Raw genomic sequence first — 18,014 nt, 5'->3', positions numbered from 1 at the left:
GAATTAGGAGGAAAACACAGGAATGTGCATTTCCAAACACCAAGCCATGAAAACAGAAAGCCAAATAAACCAAAACTATAGGCAAACATCAAATGTCAAAATTATTTGCGTTATTTTGTGTTCTGTCTAATGTTGTAATATAGAGACAATGCAGCTATGCGATAACTTAATATAACTGCAAAACGGTGATCGTGAAAATCATGGTGATGAAATTCACTGAGGAGTGATGAGCAAGGATGTCAGGGGAGGGGTTATGCAACCAGAAGTTTGTTGATCTTCCAGTGTGACAATGCCAAAGCCAAACTGTGATAATATCAGATAACAGGACACTTGAGCCAGAGCAAAAGCCAGAAGATGCTGAGCCTAGGCACGATAAAAAATTTTGTTGTTTTTTTTTTGCCCAGCAACAACCAGAGGCTGACGCAATCCATCACATGAAATAACCAGATTAAACCAGATTCTGTTTTGTTTGTTTATTAGTTAAAACTCTGGAGTTACATCACAACTATAGATGTAGAAACTGTGCACACACTTAAGGACAGACTTAACTGTGTGCACCTTGTAAATGAAGTATGCACAAAGATTGACTACTAATTTGGATATCTGTTCATTTGAGCTGGGGGCTCTGTAGCACTTAACAGACTGCATTTTGGGTCTGTGTCATAACCCTATTGCATGGCTCAGCTTGAATTTGTTTTGCCTGACAGTTCAAACCAACCTCTAGTTGTTCCTTCAGCTGGTACTAAACAGAGCTTTTATTGTAGCGTGCTGAATCACTCAAACAAAAAATTGGAGTGCAGTCTACTTTTTTAAATAAAGCATTGGACAGAGTTTAATTTTGTTAATATTTGGAGTCACTGCTAAATGCTTTAAAATAATGCTAAATTTATTATATATGAAATGAAACATGATTAATCAAATCAGATGTATGATGACCATCTGAGATGATCTGCGTCCATGCAAAAAGCTTCTCACTAATCCAAGGAGTCATCTTTAAAAAAAGAAAAGTCCCCTCAGAGATATTTAAAATCTATTCTGCCATCTCTAGCATGCGCTGATACTTCTTATTTATTCGGCATGCAAAAGGACCAGCTGCCTGGTATCTTGGGTCTTACCCTCATCCCTTCAAAACGTGACAGGGCCCTGAGGGGTCTCAAGGCCCTCAGTGTCCTGAGTGATTTAATCGGGCCTAGATCGGAGTAGCCCAACGCATTAGCTATAAGGGTGACTATAGACACCTACACAGATAGGGACAGAAGAGGGAAAGACAGAGGCAAAGGAAGAGAGGACCCACAAAGTTAGAGGGGAAATAGAGAGAAAGGTGGACTCTAAAGTGTAAGGATGGCTGAATGGTTATATACAGATATATATAAGTACATATATAGGTTATATATGTGTAAGTATATGTATCTATATAGCATAACGGTTAAACAGGAGTTATTACAATAAACAACGGTCAATAAAGCGTAGCCGGACTTCTTTTTTTCCTTTTCTTTTTAAAAAAAATGTGTTTGCTTATGTTTGAGTTTGGTTTAGTTTGGCAAGCCAGTCTAGCGTGATAACCAGCTTAACAGCACAGTGAGCACACCTGGAAAGAAACTTGTGGTTGACACAGTGAGAGGAAGAGAAGAGAGTCAAACAAAGGGAAAAATTAGAGGAGAAATGAGTTCACAAACACTAAATCAATGTGACACAATAATATACACACAGTACACGATACAAAACAGTACAGTTTCCACATCAGAGGGCATTGTACTTAAAGAAGGGAGAGAAAACGCAGAAGCTGACGACAACTTTCAGGGTTAGAAGAGAGGAAAAGCCTGTGAAAGTAGGAGTCCCACCACAGCACATCAACCTTACCCTGGACCCCCAAACACCGACCCCTCAGTCCCTCTCGATAGCTGCACAACGTCTCTCTTAACTTAAAGAGAGACACAGTTATAGGAACCTGCTGTGAGAGAGAGGACAGGTCAGTGTTAGGACAGAGGGCTGCATTAAAAAAATCTGGATTAAGTTATCAGACTATATTGCGATGTCTTCATATTTCAGGGTTACGCAAAAAAAAAAAAAAATCCACCATGTAACTTGAATAATTGAACACTTTTGTCGTCCATCATGACCCATAGGACAGACCCCTTACTATAATTGTTGGGAAGAGAGGATCCAACTCACACATTTAGAAAATCTGTACTTAGCCTACATGAAAATTGTAAAAAAGTAAGGACAGTTTTGCTACCGACTGCTTGAGGTTTTCATTTAAAATCGTCACATATCCTTCTTTCTTCTTCATTCCTTCCACCTTGATGAGATTTCCAGTTCCAGATGGACTGAAGCATCCCCATAGCTTAATGCTCCCACCACCATGTTTCGCTGTAGGGATGGTGTCATTTTGGCTTGTATGCCTTCCCCTTCTTTCTCCAACTATAAGCAGCATATCTGTGGCTAAAAATCTCTACTTTCTTCTGATCTTCACCTTAGCTTGTTTCAGTCTGGTTTGCAGGTGTAGGGTTACCCTACCCCTCTGCAGTTGTCCTGGGCTCTGCAGACACATCTCTCACTAGTTTTCTTTCCACGCTCTTTGAAATCTTTCGCTTTCTGCCTCTGCCAGGCTTGTTCTGTACTGTGTTGCTCTATTTGAATTTCTCGATCACACTTCTTGCTCCAGTTCTTGACACTCAGGAACTCTGTGATAAACTTCCTGCTTTGTGAGCAGAAGCAATTCTTTTTCTCAAGTCTAAACTGATTTCTTTTGCTTTTGGCACAACACTTTCTAAAGTTATAGCTCAAACCTTTGCTGAAGTTTTTACACTGTGTGTAAATTGGAAGATAACCCTTGATTTTGCAAGCTTCATTACAAAGTTAATGCGCATAAAAATCACTTGCTCATTAATGGGAAATGTTTGACAAAAATTGTCCTTATTTATATCTTTCATAGAGAAGACCTTACTTAACCAGACAATGCAAAACTGCTTAAAAGTCCAGATCTGAAAACAACTGATACTATTTGAAGCACTATAAATGCCAATATTTAACAAAGGAGGCTCTAACTGTGACGTTTCTAAGCACCTACAGAGACAAATAAAAGAAAGATGCTACACATTTGTAATATAGATATCTAAACCCTTTTTAAATGATTTGCTGACATATCATTTAAAGCGACAATATCATTTCTCAGTTTTAACATTTGGTTGTTTTATATTGATTGTTGTTATATACAGCCAAGTAACTGCATATTGTTTTGATTTACATTTAAAGGGCTTTCTATGGAAGTGAATTTATATCTCAGTCCTGTAGTGATATTAACATCTTCTGCATAACATTGTATTATAAGTCTCACAAATGTTGTGTATGCACTCACTGACCACTTCATTTGGTTCACCTGTTCAACTGCTCATTAACTAATCAGCCAACCACACGACAGCAGCTCAGCACATGTAAACATGGCCAAGATGACCTGCTCGATTTCAAACTGATTTAAATTACTTTGAACGCAGTGTGATTGTTGATGCCAGAACAGTTGGTCTGTGTGTTTCAAAAACTGCTGAGCTACTGGAATTTTCCCACATGACCATCTCCAGGGTTGACAGAGGATGGTCTGAATAAGAAAAAAAATATCCACTGAGCGGCAGTTCTCTGGCTAAAAATGCCTTGTTGATGCCAGAGGTCAGGGGAGAATGGCCAGTCTGCTTTAAGCTGACAGGAAAGCATATTGACTCAAATAAACACTCTTTACAACAAAGGACACGCAGAAGAGCATCTCTGAATGCACAACACATCTACCTCTGAAGCAGATGTGCTTCAGCAGCACTGGGTGTGGTCTTCTGCACTCCTTTTAACTAAGAACAAGAATCTGAGGCTACAATTTGCACAGGCTCACCAAAACTGGACAACAGAAGAAAAATGCTGTGTGTTCTGATGAGTCTTGATTTCTGCTGCAACATTTGGATGGTAGGGTCAGATTTTGGCATAAACAACATGGGTTCATCCTGTCTCATCAATGGTTCACGGTGTTGCTGGTATAATGTGTGGGAGACATTTTCCTCTGGGGTCTTGTTGACCATGTTTATTTCTTTATGACCACAGTGACCATCTGCTGATGGCTCCTTCCAGTAGGAGAACATACCACTGGTTTCTGGTATCTTAACGATGAGGTCACTGAAATCAAATGACCTTCACAGTTAGCAGATTCAGTCCAGAGCACCTTCACACCTTTCTAGAAGGTGATGTGGAGATTCCAGTAAACCTGCAGCAACTGTGTGATGCAGTCATGTCGACTCGGCATGAACCAAAATCTCAGAGGAATGTTTCTGGCACCTTGTTGCATCTGTGCCACAAAGAATTAAAGGAGATCTGAAGATAAAAGGGGATTGAACATAATGCTAATTAAGAATAACTATTGAAGTGGCCGTGTGAAGACTCACACACTTATTCTTTGTCCTTCTTTTGTCCTTCTTGTGGGCAGCAGTGTCATTTGGTCAGTTTCTCCAAACTTTAACATCTTCTACTGCTATATTCAAATGATTCTTTGACCACCTGATCTTTTCAACATGATCACTGAAAGTTAGTGGCCAGATTCCAATCGTAATCTTGATAACTGAGGATGTTTGTTAAAAACAAAGGCAGATGTTTGTGAAGCAACCTGACTACTCCTATGTTCTTTGTTCTCAACAAACTATTGTGACGTTACATATTGTAAAAGACAATCAGACAGTAACTGAAAATACATGATATACACAAATAATCATAAAAAAATGCACACATATGGTATGTGTGCAGGGTAAACATACTTACAATTTCTGACCCCCATCAGGAATACAACATACAATACTACATTCCTATTAAACATAACTAAATGCTTGTTTATATGTATATGTCGAGGTTAACATAGACAGACTGGCACTTCACAATTAAGGGTGAAGATAAATTGGTGGTCAAAGGACAAATAAAATAAATGAATGACTTAGCACAACATAGGACATAATAAAAAAAACACACATATATACATATATATATATATATAGAAATCAATATTACGACAAGACAAAAAATATAAATTTATTGCTAAATATATAAAATTGAATTAAATTACACATTTTGAGGAAAAAATCATTTGGATTTGGAAAGGTCAATGTCAGGGACTGAAATGATCAACTAATTAAATAAACTGTCCATAAAATATCATTGAATGTATGCCATCACATTCAGTGATCAATCACTTTAATTCTCAAATTTCCAAATTATTCTTTTCCTCAAAACCGTAAAATAACGAAGTAAAGTGCTATAAAAAGTGTCACTTCCTGAGAAGCACCAGATATTTCACTAGCTATGACATCCATCCATCCATCCATCCATTCGCTTCCGCTTATCCTTTTCAGGGTCGCGGGGGGCGCTGGAGCCTATCCCAGCTGTCATAGGGGTACACCCTGGACAGGTCGCCAGTCTGTCGCAGGGCTAACACACAGGGACAGACAACCATTCACACTCACATTCACGCCTAGTGGCAATTTGGATTATCCAATTAACCTATCCCCACAAGCTGCATGTCTTTGGATGGTGGGAGGAAGCCGGAGTACCCGGAGAGAACCCACGCAAACACGGGGAGAACATGCAAACTCCACACAGAACGACCCCGGCCTGATGGTGGAATTGAACTCAGGACCTTCTTGCTGTGAGGCAACAGTGCTAACCACCGTGCCACCGTGCTGCCCACTAGCTATGACATCATTTTTTAAAATATAGATGCAGGAAAGAATTCACGTGAGAAACAGATCACACACAAATGAGAGAAAAGGATAAACCACATATGAATTACAGTAGCTGTCAAGAGAGGGAAACACTGAATGCCTCAGCAGGCCAGATTGAACATTCAGGACAGAGAGGCCATTGTGCTACTGAAACTAAGCAAAATCTCCAGGCTTCATGACAGAAGCATGGAGCAATGTGCAGATGCGTTTCTGTGGTCCCTGGTGTTTGTAGACACTGCTGACTAGATAAAGAGGTCTGTGACTCAGCAGTGCAGGAACTGTTATCTCTCTAGTTTTTGGCTGAAGCAATAAAACCATGTTTTTTGAGACATTCGCCCATTTGGTAGAAACAAAAAACAAACATACGTGTTTCCCCAATAGAGCATCTTTTCTGTGTGACAAATGACTCACTGACTTTAAACTCTCAAATCTGTAGATGTTGCAATCTTAAACTATCATCATGTGGCCAGTATGTAACCAAGCCACATACAAATGTACTTACATCAACAATGAAGAAGTCCAACCAGCACCAGGCATTTGTAAAGTACTTGACAAAGCCATAAGCCACCCATTTCAGCAACATCTCCAGGATGAAGATGTAGGTGAAAACACGATCCGCATACTCCAGGATGATACGGACTGTCTTCCTCTGTTCTATGTACACGTCCTCAAAGGCCTGAAGAGCAGAACAGAAACATCACACAGACAATATGCATGGCATGAAACAACCAGTGTTATTATCAGTATGAAGGTCTTTTCACTCTTCTAAATCACCTGGGTTAGAATTTGCTGGATGACATGCTGTGTTTATTTGTTGTTGACAATAAGTTGTTTACACCATGCAGAAAAATAACTGATAAACATAACCCTATCAGACTAGGGTCATGGTTCCCTTCATTCCCTGTTTCCATTATTCCACATATAAGTGTTTGTCTTTACCTCCCACCTGGATAAAGCTGCAAGCCTAAGCTAGAAACTCCTGGTTGAAAGCTTGGTGCATTACAGCACTTTGCTGTCCATTATCGGCAATAATATCAAGAGCAGTTGCAGAAGAAAAGCAGAAGATGATGCTTGCTCACATCCTCAGAACTAAATGCAATCATTAACTGATTTTGCTCATGTTTTTCTAATTTGTTGCTTGTATTCTTCCTTTGATGTGCATTTTATCATATTGTTAATTAGATATTGTAGTAGGGCAATTAGATTGTTTGTGAGAGTGTGCAAAACTGGAAACATGTTTACGCTACAGTGTGTGTGTGTGTGTGTGTGTGTGTGTGTGTGTGTGTGTGTGTGTGTGTGTGTGTGTGTGTGTGTGTGTGTGTGTGTGTGTGTGTGTTCTTACCAGGGCCCCACTGCTGAGCAGGATCATGAAGATGATCAGGGTTTCAAACCAGTTGTGTTCCACTATCAGGTAGCAGGTCTTCCTCAGGAACCACCAGTATTTCCCCCACCCGTGAGTAATGGGAACATCACAGCACTTATATTTGGCCACACACTCTGCATGCCAAATGAAAACACGACTGTTGATATACATCATGGATTGAACTGTGAATAAGCTGTCATTAACACAGTACACCGATAACATATTGTGTGGGCTTGTTGTTATTACTAACCAAAAAGTTAAAAATTAATCACCACTTACCATCTGTCCAGCAGGCTTCTGGGTCAAGATACTCCTCCACAACCTCCACCACTGCCACCTCCTCCACATCAGGCTTGATGTCTATTGTGCTGCCCTCAGACGAGCTGGTGTCATCCAGCTAGGACAAAGAGATCAGTTCAACCTCTTAGTTTCTCTCTGAATGTTATAGGTTCAGCAGTGAGATGCTGAAAGCGTACAATATGTATAAGGCACAGTGCCAGTGAAGCCATTACATTAATGCATCCTTTGGGTTTATATGCATGACATGATTTATAAATGGAGGTATACACGTTACAGCCATGTAGCGCAGTTATTAAAAGTCATGTTAGTCACTAGAGATAATCAGTAATTCTTTGAATTGTTAATAATAGTCATTATACGGTGGCCCTGAGAGGTCAAATGCATTGAAAACACCAGCAAACAGCAAACACTCAAAACAGAACCTAAGTAGAAAAAAAACAAAACCTCACAAAACACAATGGAGGGATTGCACTGGCACACATTTGAAAGAATCGGGGGATTTATCTGTGTTGTGAGGGAAAAGAGGATGTAAGGTAATGTGTGTTTTAATCGCACGATTCATTTAATACTTTAGATACACGTTTGATATTAGTCGTTTACTGTTAACTCGACAAAAACACTCACAAACACTCAGGACAGTTCAGTTCACTGAAGAGTGAATGCACATCAACATTCACCCCTTCTTCCCCTGTTTCCACCATTTTTTTAAAATTCTTTTTACAAAATAGCCATCATGCTTTTCTGACTGGCTTTCGCGCTGCAGCGTGCCCTCTGGCCAGCTGCAGCGCTGGGTAGATTTTTGTGGTTGAGGAAGCTCAGTAGAATATAAACCTGATGCAGGTACAGTAGTGATTCAGCTGCATTATCTCCTTTCTTCCTACAACAAACTAGGTCAAGGTGACCCACCCATCAGACTTCTCCACACACTTTGGGTCTGGCTATCCTTCTCCTCCATTTATACTGTACAGTAGACTGTGACTCTGCTTCTCTGTCATCTCACCAGGGCAGTCTGTTGTCTGCCTGCTGTTCTTGGCTGTCTGCAGGGTCAGCACTCAGGCTCAGTGTTACAGCGCTCCTGTCTAAATGGATGTTCTTAAATGTCAGTTAAACTAAGTCTCTCCAGTGTGGCAACTCAGATGAGTTCCACTTACTGCATATTGCACGATATACTCAACTTTATTCTGTTTACTGCACTATTGCATTGCTTCCTACCATGTTATATTTAGCAACCTCATCACCTCTGACATCAAAACAATAATTTACTAAAACTACCTGCAAAGCAAGGGCAGATGATACTCACATCTTTGCTGTTTTCCACATCGGATTCACTGCTGAAATCTTCAGTATTAAGGTTTTCAAAGTCAGACTCGCCAACAGCGATTGGAACGCAGACAGTGAGGTTTGGGTTGTGGATGAAGGACATGTAGTCGTCATCAATCATGTACTTTCCCACGCTGCTCCCAATTCCGCTGGTGGTCCCATTGCCATTTTTAGCATAGTCCAGTCCTCGATTGATATCCACTGTGTGATTTGCAATGCAGTTGAGCTTCTTCTCATACATTTCATCCAAAGGCTTCTGTTCGTCTTCGACAGGCTGCTTGTCATAGTGATAAAACAACCAATGAAAAATCGCTATTACAAAACAAACTGCCATCAAATAGGAGTCTGACACAAAACAATGTTATTTAAACAAGGAGATGTATAAATGTTAAATTATATGGTACCTTCTTTAGCATTGTGGCTACAAAAACCCGCATGTTTGCCTTGAACCAGGCAATCCCCAGCTTAATGCGAGCAACCGCGAGCTGGAGGTTGTTGGGCTCACCATCATCATCAGTGGCAGCAAGGTTGTCTGCACTGAATGAGCTCAGCAGCAGGGCCAGAAACAGGTTCAGCACCTCAAAGGGAAAATAGACAGAAGCTCTCATTTTAGCACTCACAATATACAGCGCTGGAAAAAAACATTTGCCACCTTTGGATTTCTCTTTTTTTTTGCATATTTTTCACATGTGTTTCTGATCATCATAGAAATTTCAATTTAAAAAAACCCCAGAGTAAACACAAAATGCATTTTTTAAATAAAAACTGATTTTATTTAAGGAAAAAGTTGATGTGAAAAAGCTATTGCCACCTAAGGCTAACAACTGATTGTACCGTAGTTGGTGGTAAGAACTGCAATGGAGCATTTGTGACTGACAATGAGGCTTTCACATTTCACATCTTTTCTTTAAATTTAGCCAGACTGGAGGGTTTCTGAAAATCCTGTTAAACCAGCCTGTTTAAGATCGTGCTAAGGCATCACAATGAGATTTAACTCCTGACTTTGACTAGGCACTCCAAAATGAGGTGGACTTTCTGGTGTGCTTTGGATAATTGTCTTGCTTCTTAAGTGTACTTGTACTTGATGGCACAAGCTGATAGGCAGACATTCTCCGTCAGGATTTTCTCGAAGAAAACAGAATTCATGGTTCCATCACTTACGGAAAATCACCATGAAGCAGCAAAACAGTCCCAAACCATCACACTACCGCCACCATGTTTGACTGTTGGTATGATGTTCTTTTTATGAAATATTGTGTCAGTTTTACATCAGATGGAACAGCACTTGAACCTTCCGAAAAGTTCAGGTTTTGTCTCATCGGCCGCAGAATATTTTTCCAAAAGTCTTTGGGATCATCAAGATGTTTTTAGGCAAATTTGAGACGAGAATTTGAGGTTCATTTTGGTCAGCAGTGGTTTTCTCCTTGGAACTGTGTCAATGCAATTTTTGCCCAGTGTGTTTCTTATTGTTGATCATGAACTCTGACCTTAACTGAGACAACTGAGGTCTGCAGTTCTTTAGATATTGTTCTGGGTTCTTCTGTGACGTCCTGGATGACTCCTGGGAAAGTTCACCACTGTTCCAAGTTGTCTCTGTTTATGGATAATGTCTCTCGCTGTGGTCAACTGGAGTTCCCAAAGCCTTAGAAATGGCTTTGTAACACTTTCCTGACTGATAGATGTCAGTGACTTTGTTTGTCAGCTATTTCTTTAGACTGCGGCATGATGTGTTGCTTTCTGAGATCTTTTAGCCTACTTCACTTTGTCAGACAACTTCTATTTAAGTGATTTCTTGATTTAACTGGTCTGGGTTGGCTGTAACTCAGCTTTCCAAAAACTGTGTTTTGACAAGGAGAGTAATTACTTTTTTAGACAAGGGGCAGGTAGGTTTGGATATTATTTTCTTTAATAAATGAAATCATCATAAAAACACCATTTTGTATATACTATCTTTGTCTAATATTGTTAGATAATCTGAAAATTGTAAGTGTGACAAATATGCAAAAAACAAAGAAATCATGAAAACTGCAAATACTTTTTCACAGCAATGTATCTATTAAACTTCAATGGATTACTATAATTCAGGAGCCTGTACACTATGTAATGTCTGTCTTTGCTTACCACTAGGTTACCAATCACCATGACCATCATGAAGACCGTTAGACACATTGTCTGTCCTGCCACCTCCATACAGTCCCACATGGTCTCAATCCATTCCCCACACAACACTCTGAACACAATTAGGAAGGAGTGGAAGAAGTCGTGCATGTGCCAGCGTGGCAGCTCGCAGCTTTCTGCAATCTTACACACACAGTCCTTGTAGCTTTTGCCAAATAGCTGCATTCCCACCACGGCAAAGATGAAGACAATGATGGCCAACACCAGGGTTAGATTACCCAGAGCTCCCACTGAGTTGCCAATGATCTTGATCAGCATGTTGAGTGTTGGCCATGATTTGGCCAATTTAAACACTCTCAACTACAAGAGAAGCACAAAACAAACGAACAGGGTTAATTATAGTTTTTCATATCTACAAAACACAACCTGATGTAATATCTACAGAAGCCAGGCTTAACGTCAGCCTTGATCTGATGATCAGTAAGAAAGAGAGCTGCACAAATTTTACCTGATACTAGCTTGTATATTAAGGCCACAAAAGGTCAAATCAAATGTCTCTTATTTTCCACGTACCAATCGGAAAGACCTGAGCACTGACAGGCCTTCCACATCAGCCAGTCCCAGCTCGACTAAACTCAGAGTCACAATGAAGCCATCGAAGCAGTTCCAGCCTTCCTGGAAGTAATAGTAGGGATCCATGGCAATTAGCTTGGCAAACATCTCCCCAGCAAAGATGCCAGTGAAAACCTAAAGACCCACACAGAGAAAAACATGAAGAATATGTTAATATGTTTCCTCGGGAAACAGGATAAAGAGGCATGCTTAGATTGCATTTGAAGCATTTCTTGTTAAAAAATTAACAAGGATATGTTTCAGCAGAATTCGTAATTAACTATATTACTCGTTGCTTTGTATTGTCCTTCTGCTATGTCCTGTTAGTGCTGCAGAGAACACCCAGTGATTCACACTGCACCATCCATCATACTGCGCAGATTCCTCTGAGTTCAGTTCCTGGACTGCATGCCAATGCCTATGACCTCATTTCCTGTCTTAATATCTGACACTGTGCCAGTATTTCTGCCCTCAGACAGCTGTGCGACAGTGATATCTGGTAGCACAGACAGAGTACAGACAAACCAGAATGCCTGCGACAGATCTTGTTATATACTTGGTCAAATCAGTGTTGAACAGGCTTATGTCTGTATGGAAGCAGCTGAGAGCAAGTTAAGGGTTCAGCAGACTTGAAGGAAGCAAGATGCAACGGATGAAGAGTGAGTGGACGTAATAAAAGTTTGGCAGGCAAGCCTAGTTGGCTACATTAAAATGGTACTAAATCTTTAATGAGACCCCATCAGATTCCTGTATACGGTATGTGTATATATTCTTAAGTGCACATATCAAATGAAGCTTTGATGAGTTGGCTTGAGGTAATTGAGGCACACAATACACCTACGACATTTCTGTACCTTCTGAGAGACATACTGAGCATGCAGTCATAAAACAACAACAAAAAGGAATGGAAACAGTAAGAAAAAAGACTAAATAAAGACTGACTGCAGCTTCTTACCAGGTTTCCAACAGACAGGACTTCTTCAAAATGTGGAGTCATTGGGTAGTGCTCCATGGCCATGAAAAGGGTGTTGAGAACAATACAGATGGTGATGGCCAGGTCAACAAAGGGGTCCATGACAATCAAGTAGACTATGTGCTTGAGTTTTAGCCACATGGGACAGCATTCCCAGATGAGAAAGACGTTAGCAAACTTGTACCAGCAGGGAGGACACTTTCTTTGAGACTCCTCCAATTCTGCACAAAGAGATGGAAGAAAAGGGGGGACGTGAAATGTTTAACATTTAGTTATTTAAGTGACATTATGTGCTGTAACATCTAGACTCCTGAACACCTCACTTATGTGATAATTACATGCAACTTATGGGCATATACTAACAAGTTGCAACAACAGCTGTCACTTAGTTGATACCGAGGAAAACTGATGTTGTTTTTACTTGTGCATTTTCATGTCCTCAACGTATTTTAGCACTAAGAGCTAATCTGACAATTAACGGCACAGGATTAGAAAGAACAAGAGAAACATATAAACTCTCTGTACCCTCTATCAGAGTGTTGGTGACTACACTCATTTGACTGTTGGCACGGTCCTTCCCTTTGAAGGAGGAGTTGAGCTGATCCACAGACACCATGAGAGAGCCAGAGTGCTTCTTCTTAATCTCAACGTCTGTAGTCTGTACTCAGAGAAAGACATGATGTCACGGTCATTACATGAATCTAAACAGACATTCAACCTTGTGCTCCACAGCTATCTAAATTCAATTCAATTCAATTTTATTTATATAGCGCCAAATTACAACAGCAGTTGCCACAAGATGCAACTTGATCCATCTAAATCATGAAAGAGATCTGAGGTCTGCTCACAAGGCAAAAGAACTGTCGCTTTAGTATCAAATAATGTACTGATATTCTACATTTTCCAGAAAATATAATCAAATACATTTCAAGTTCTTACTGTAAATTCTCAAATAGGTGCCTTAAATTAGCACAACCAGGTAAAGAACCAGGGTTTATTTAAAACTTTTTTTTGAAAGAGGGCTCAATTTCAATTCCTCTTTTTTCCATTATGATTTAATCTGATTTGAGGTATTTTTACTTTTGAGAATTTAAGGTAGCACATTCTAATTTTGCCATCATTTAATGTGCATGACAAAAATACAATCCCTAAGAAACAGTAAAATGCATGCAGTGGCATGCATGTCAACAAGAGAGTGGAAGACATCAAGACATCATTTAGTGACACATCATGCTAAACTTTAGAGAAGGTAAAAAGCAGGTAGATTGGTTGACAATAAAAGAGGGTTCAACCATGCTAGCTAGAATGACAAGAGACATTTATTATAGGAAAAAAAAGTTTTCATATTTGTCGTTGCATCATCCATTTCTCAGAAGCAGAGGATAAATGAGGGCAAGGAGGAAAGAGAAGGCAGCAGAGGGAAAGTGAGGCTGAAAGGAAGAAGAAGAAGAAAAAAGAACTCCAGATAAGAACAGTGATAGAAAATAGTATGTGTCCAGATGTACAAAGCCCTCAAGAATGAGGAAGTAGAAGTAAAGAATGAAAAGAATTTCATATAATAATGATTTTTTTCTCAGTGATTGAACTGTTAGGGCAACTCGAAAGGGCTGATCTCATTACGCATTACTGTTAGTGAAGTAATGGTGATGATTCTGGCAAGGGAGTGAGTTTGCGGATGTTCTTTCAACTGGTTAGTGACTTCTAGTGCTGCTAAAAAAAGAAGTGAAAAGGCATTAGATCAGGCTGGAAGTCTAAGAGTCAGTGTATGGTGAAAAAATAAAACAGATTCTGTGTACTCAGGGAGTGGAAAAAAGGAGATACTGGGTTTAGGGAAAAGAGGAACAAGAGGCAGGGGAAGAGGTTGTGAAGGAGAAGCTGCAGAAACCCGGGCCACCAACATCATGCCTAAACTGTATTAGGTGTCCCATGGACGTCCTTACACTGTCATCAGTGGCTGCCTTATCTATTTTCACCTCAGGCAGAAGCCGTCTGCCGGGCCCAGGGCCGATGAGAGACACCACGCCATTGCAGTCCACTGTGCTGTTCCTCTTCCCTCCAGGGTGGGGTGCCAGCGGATGGATGCGTGATGAGCCCTGGCTGTTGCCACTGTAGCTGTTGCGACGGTAAGGTATAAACAGGGATCCTCTACGGTCTTCGCTCTCCTCTACTGTACTGTGCTCGTCGTCTGCAAATTCATTCTCTGAGCCCATGTCCTTGGAACGGCCTTTGAAGCTGAAGATGCTGCTGCGGCTGTTGTGGCGCGACATGAAGGGTGAGCCTGGGATGCTGAGTAGTGACTGAAAGAGGAGAGATAAATGAGGACAGGGAGAATTAAGGAGTTATTTAAAACAGCAGGAGTTAGTTGATGTGTACAGGTGGGGTATATAAAACAAGAATAAATCAGAGGAAGGGAACTAAAAAGAAATGAGAAACAGGCAGTAGGCACAAAATATAACCATAATATATTTAAAACATGTTATATTGCTTTTCAAGAAGAACTGCATTGCTCCAAAAAAATAACATTACAGTGTGTAAAATCTCACCACTCAGTAGCAGGAGATTGATGACTGCGGCACAGTGTAAGTTGTTAAGCTCTGCTGTTTTTGCCGCTGTTAGCTGTCGTTAGCCTCTGTTAGCCACTGTTATTGTAACTTTCCTTGAAGTGGAATCCTTGTTAGATTCAGACACTTATCGAATAAACTAGTAAAACGTGAGAATGTAATTGAATTGTTTATCAATGAGAAAGTGTGATTTTTAGGACCCTTGAGTCTAACATTAGCAGGCATAATGTTAGCTCAGAACTAGCTGCTCTTGTTATTTAGCCATCTCGTCAGCTGTATGGAACTTGGAGGGTTATATGTTTAATCTGCTGACAATAAGAATAAGACGATAACATTTTACCTAGATGCTGGTCCCATTTTTTTCTATTCAGTTCAATTTTATTTATAGTGCACCAAATCACAACGACAGTAGCCTCAAGACGCCTTCTATTGTAAAGTAAACCCTGCATCACATTTCCGACTCTTTGGTGAAGGGGATCACTTCTCAGATGATAAACATAGAAATGATCCTTCATATCTTGAGGCTGTAGACACATATTAAATTTTTCTGCACCACGCCACATATGTGGCAAATAGGCAAAACAGTGATGTTCATCTCGGTCCATTTTTTTCCTACTAAAAAAATACATTTAAAAAAAACGATTATCTGTATCTTAAAAGTCACACTTAAATGACACATTAGATCTTAATAAGTGAAGTATTAATGTTGAAAATCTTCAGCATTACACATTGTGGTGTTCATTGAGAAAAAACTACGTAACAATGTTTAACGAAAGAAAAGCTCACTGCAAGCTTTTGGGTTATTTTGATTATTATTTTGTTCTATCCTGTCTGCAACTGCAATGCAGGGAAAGATAAAGTAATACAAATACGTACAAGCACAAATAAAGTACAGAGGACTGGCCAACAAATGTAGACAAAGTAGTAAGAAACCAAAGTCTCAAAAGGTCCTGCAATGAGTGAAAGAAGAGTAGGAAAACTGCCTGTATGACAACTGAAGTGGCAGGAAGAGTCCCAAGAGGGCTGTGGCTCAAGAGAGGCTGATACAGCTGATACCACAACGAGGTCACTGCTTAAACCACCAAGTGCAGGAAGAAGCTGAATCATCACATCCACCCAAGCTCTGGATGAGCACACATGCTCTTCTTGGATCCCCATACAAATCCTGGCCACTGCAATTCCTTAAATGGCCACAAGAGACTGGCTACAAAAGTAACTCAATCCCCCTATACCCACATGTTAAAATGTCCAACTTTATAGCAAAAATAACAATTTTTTTACACAACTCACCCATTTTAATTTTAAGGCTTAAAGTTATACATTATTATAGGAATGGCTGTTTTGAATGACAGATAGATTTTACTAGGTGTAAGTGCAAGTAATTGTAGTCAATAAACTTAACATGTGGGGGCTCTGTTGGTGCCTTTTGCATCTGGGTAGCTGTGATTCAAGAGTACGAACAGGTACAGTGACTCATCCAACAGATCCCAGCTCCTTCGGTCTGTATGTTAAAGTGATGTAGCCATGGTTGTGTGTGTGTGTGTGTGTGTGTGTGTGTGTGTGTGTGTGTGTGTGTGTGTGTGTGTGTGGGCTGCTCATCCAGGAAACAATAAAAAGGATTACAAAGTTTAACTGATAAGCAGGTAGTTAACTCGCAAGTTTCCTTCTAAAGATGATATACCATGTTCTAAAAAACAAAAACGTACTGCTCTCCTATCAGTTCAGACACACATGAAGACAGAAAACTAAACAGCAGTAATGTCTGTAGGATTATTGAAGTTGGGCTAACTGTCATATAAAGATTTGCTACCTGGTGGCTAAAAACAGAGCTATGGTTAGAATAATGTTAACACATTAGCACAGTGAAGCTGGAGGATGAGCATTAATGTTTTTACTTCGATTTAGAAGGCCACAACACCACTAGTGACATCACAGCATCCACAGCCATCTTTTATATACAGTCTATGGGGCCATTGCTGAAACTCTCGAGTTTACAGCTTTTCTCGCTAACTTTACCTGGTTCATAATGGACGTCTTCCTTCCCAGTCGACTCCCTGGGAATCGAATGGTGCTTTTCTTGCTGCCATCATCTGACTCGGACTTAACCACCTTCTCACTGTCTCCTTTCTCTTTCTCCTGCTCTTTTTGTCGCCATTTCTTTTTGCGATTGCGACGCTCTTTTGCACTCTTGGAGCTCAGCTTGGAGACCTCCGAGGAGCTGCGGGACAAGTGCCCCCCACCTTCATCTTCTAACGCAGCCTCTGACACAGTACCAGCAGATGTCGCCATGGCAGCAGCCTGAGAGAAAAAAAAGACATGATAACCTAAAACTATGAAAAATGCATATTGGTGTATGTATATTAGAGAGTATGACAGACCTGAGTCTCTTCCTGTTGCTTCTTGAGCTGTTCGAGCATGGCTTTGAATTCTGCCTCTTTCTGCTGTGCCTCTTCAATCGTGGCTTGGTTCTGCTCCTCATAGGCCATGGCCACCACAGCCAAGATCAGATTCACCAGGTAGAAGGAGCCCACAAAGATGACCAGCACAAAGAAGATCATGTACGTCTTCCCTGCAGCTCGAAGAGTCTCACAGAAAACACAGACATAGCATAAAAGTGAATGAATCAGTAATTTATCATGCAAGATTAAGACTAAAATGAAACAAGTAATGATAAAATATAACTGAAATCCTCCTTGGTGCACAGTTATTTTAATGTTTATGGATTTTTTCTGCTGGATTTTAGTATGCACTCTATATTGTGTGCTATGTCAGCATTTCTGATGTTTCGACAATCCGAAGACCTTCTCCGGGAAAACGTCCATACTGAAACGATGCCTTATAGTCTGCGCACACATACACGTACACACACTACAACACAAACCTATTTTGCCAAAAAAGGAGAAGCTATTATGCTTGTGATGGTGATGGTCTACAGAAGCAGGAAATATTCCAGCTCACAGTCATGGTAGTGCAGCTACCTTAACAGATTTTGGTGCACATACTGAATTTGCACATGCATTTGT

At 40.3% G+C, this 18,014-nt stretch overlaps 1 protein-coding gene across 8 annotated transcripts in view; it reads right to left on the bottom strand.

Moving 5' to 3' along the window:
• Window positions 1–18,014, bottom strand: part of scn8ab (sodium channel, voltage gated, type VIII, alpha subunit b) — a 44,682-nt gene that overhangs the window by 7,386 nt on the left and 19,282 nt on the right. For 3 of the 8 annotated variants that reach the window (XM_026168099.1, XM_026168097.1, XM_026168098.1), the window contains exons 10-22: window positions 17,370–17,576; window positions 17,008–17,289; window positions 14,371–14,727; window positions 12,956–13,088; window positions 12,413–12,651; window positions 11,419–11,592; window positions 10,849–11,205; window positions 9,132–9,305; window positions 8,708–9,004; window positions 7,387–7,504; window positions 7,087–7,241; window positions 6,247–6,420; window positions 1,116–1,238 (exon numbers count right to left, since the gene is read on the bottom strand). In XM_026168099.1, the coding sequence (XP_026023884.1) occupies window positions 1,116–1,238; window positions 6,247–6,420; window positions 7,087–7,241; window positions 7,387–7,504; window positions 8,708–9,004; window positions 9,132–9,305; window positions 10,849–11,205; window positions 11,419–11,592; window positions 12,413–12,651; window positions 12,956–13,088; window positions 14,371–14,727; window positions 17,008–17,289; window positions 17,370–17,576 (2,790 nt within the window). The remainder of the gene's footprint in view (window positions 1–1,115; window positions 1,239–6,246; window positions 6,421–7,086; window positions 7,242–7,386; window positions 7,505–8,707; window positions 9,005–9,131; window positions 9,306–10,848; window positions 11,206–11,418; window positions 11,593–12,412; window positions 12,652–12,955; window positions 13,089–14,370; window positions 14,728–17,007; window positions 17,290–17,369; window positions 17,577–18,014) is intronic. The other 5 variants (XM_026168105.1, XM_026168101.1, XM_026168104.1 and 2 more) reach the window with 3 other exon arrangements.

The sequence above is a fragment of the Astatotilapia calliptera genome, chromosome 5 (assembly GCF_900246225.1).
Source record: "Astatotilapia calliptera chromosome 5, fAstCal1.2, whole genome shotgun sequence".
NCBI classification, from domain to species: domain Eukaryota; kingdom Metazoa; phylum Chordata; class Actinopteri; order Cichliformes; family Cichlidae; genus Astatotilapia; species Astatotilapia calliptera.
Note: the sequence above shows the minus strand (reverse complement) of the source record. Positions and strands in the feature narration are given on the sequence as shown.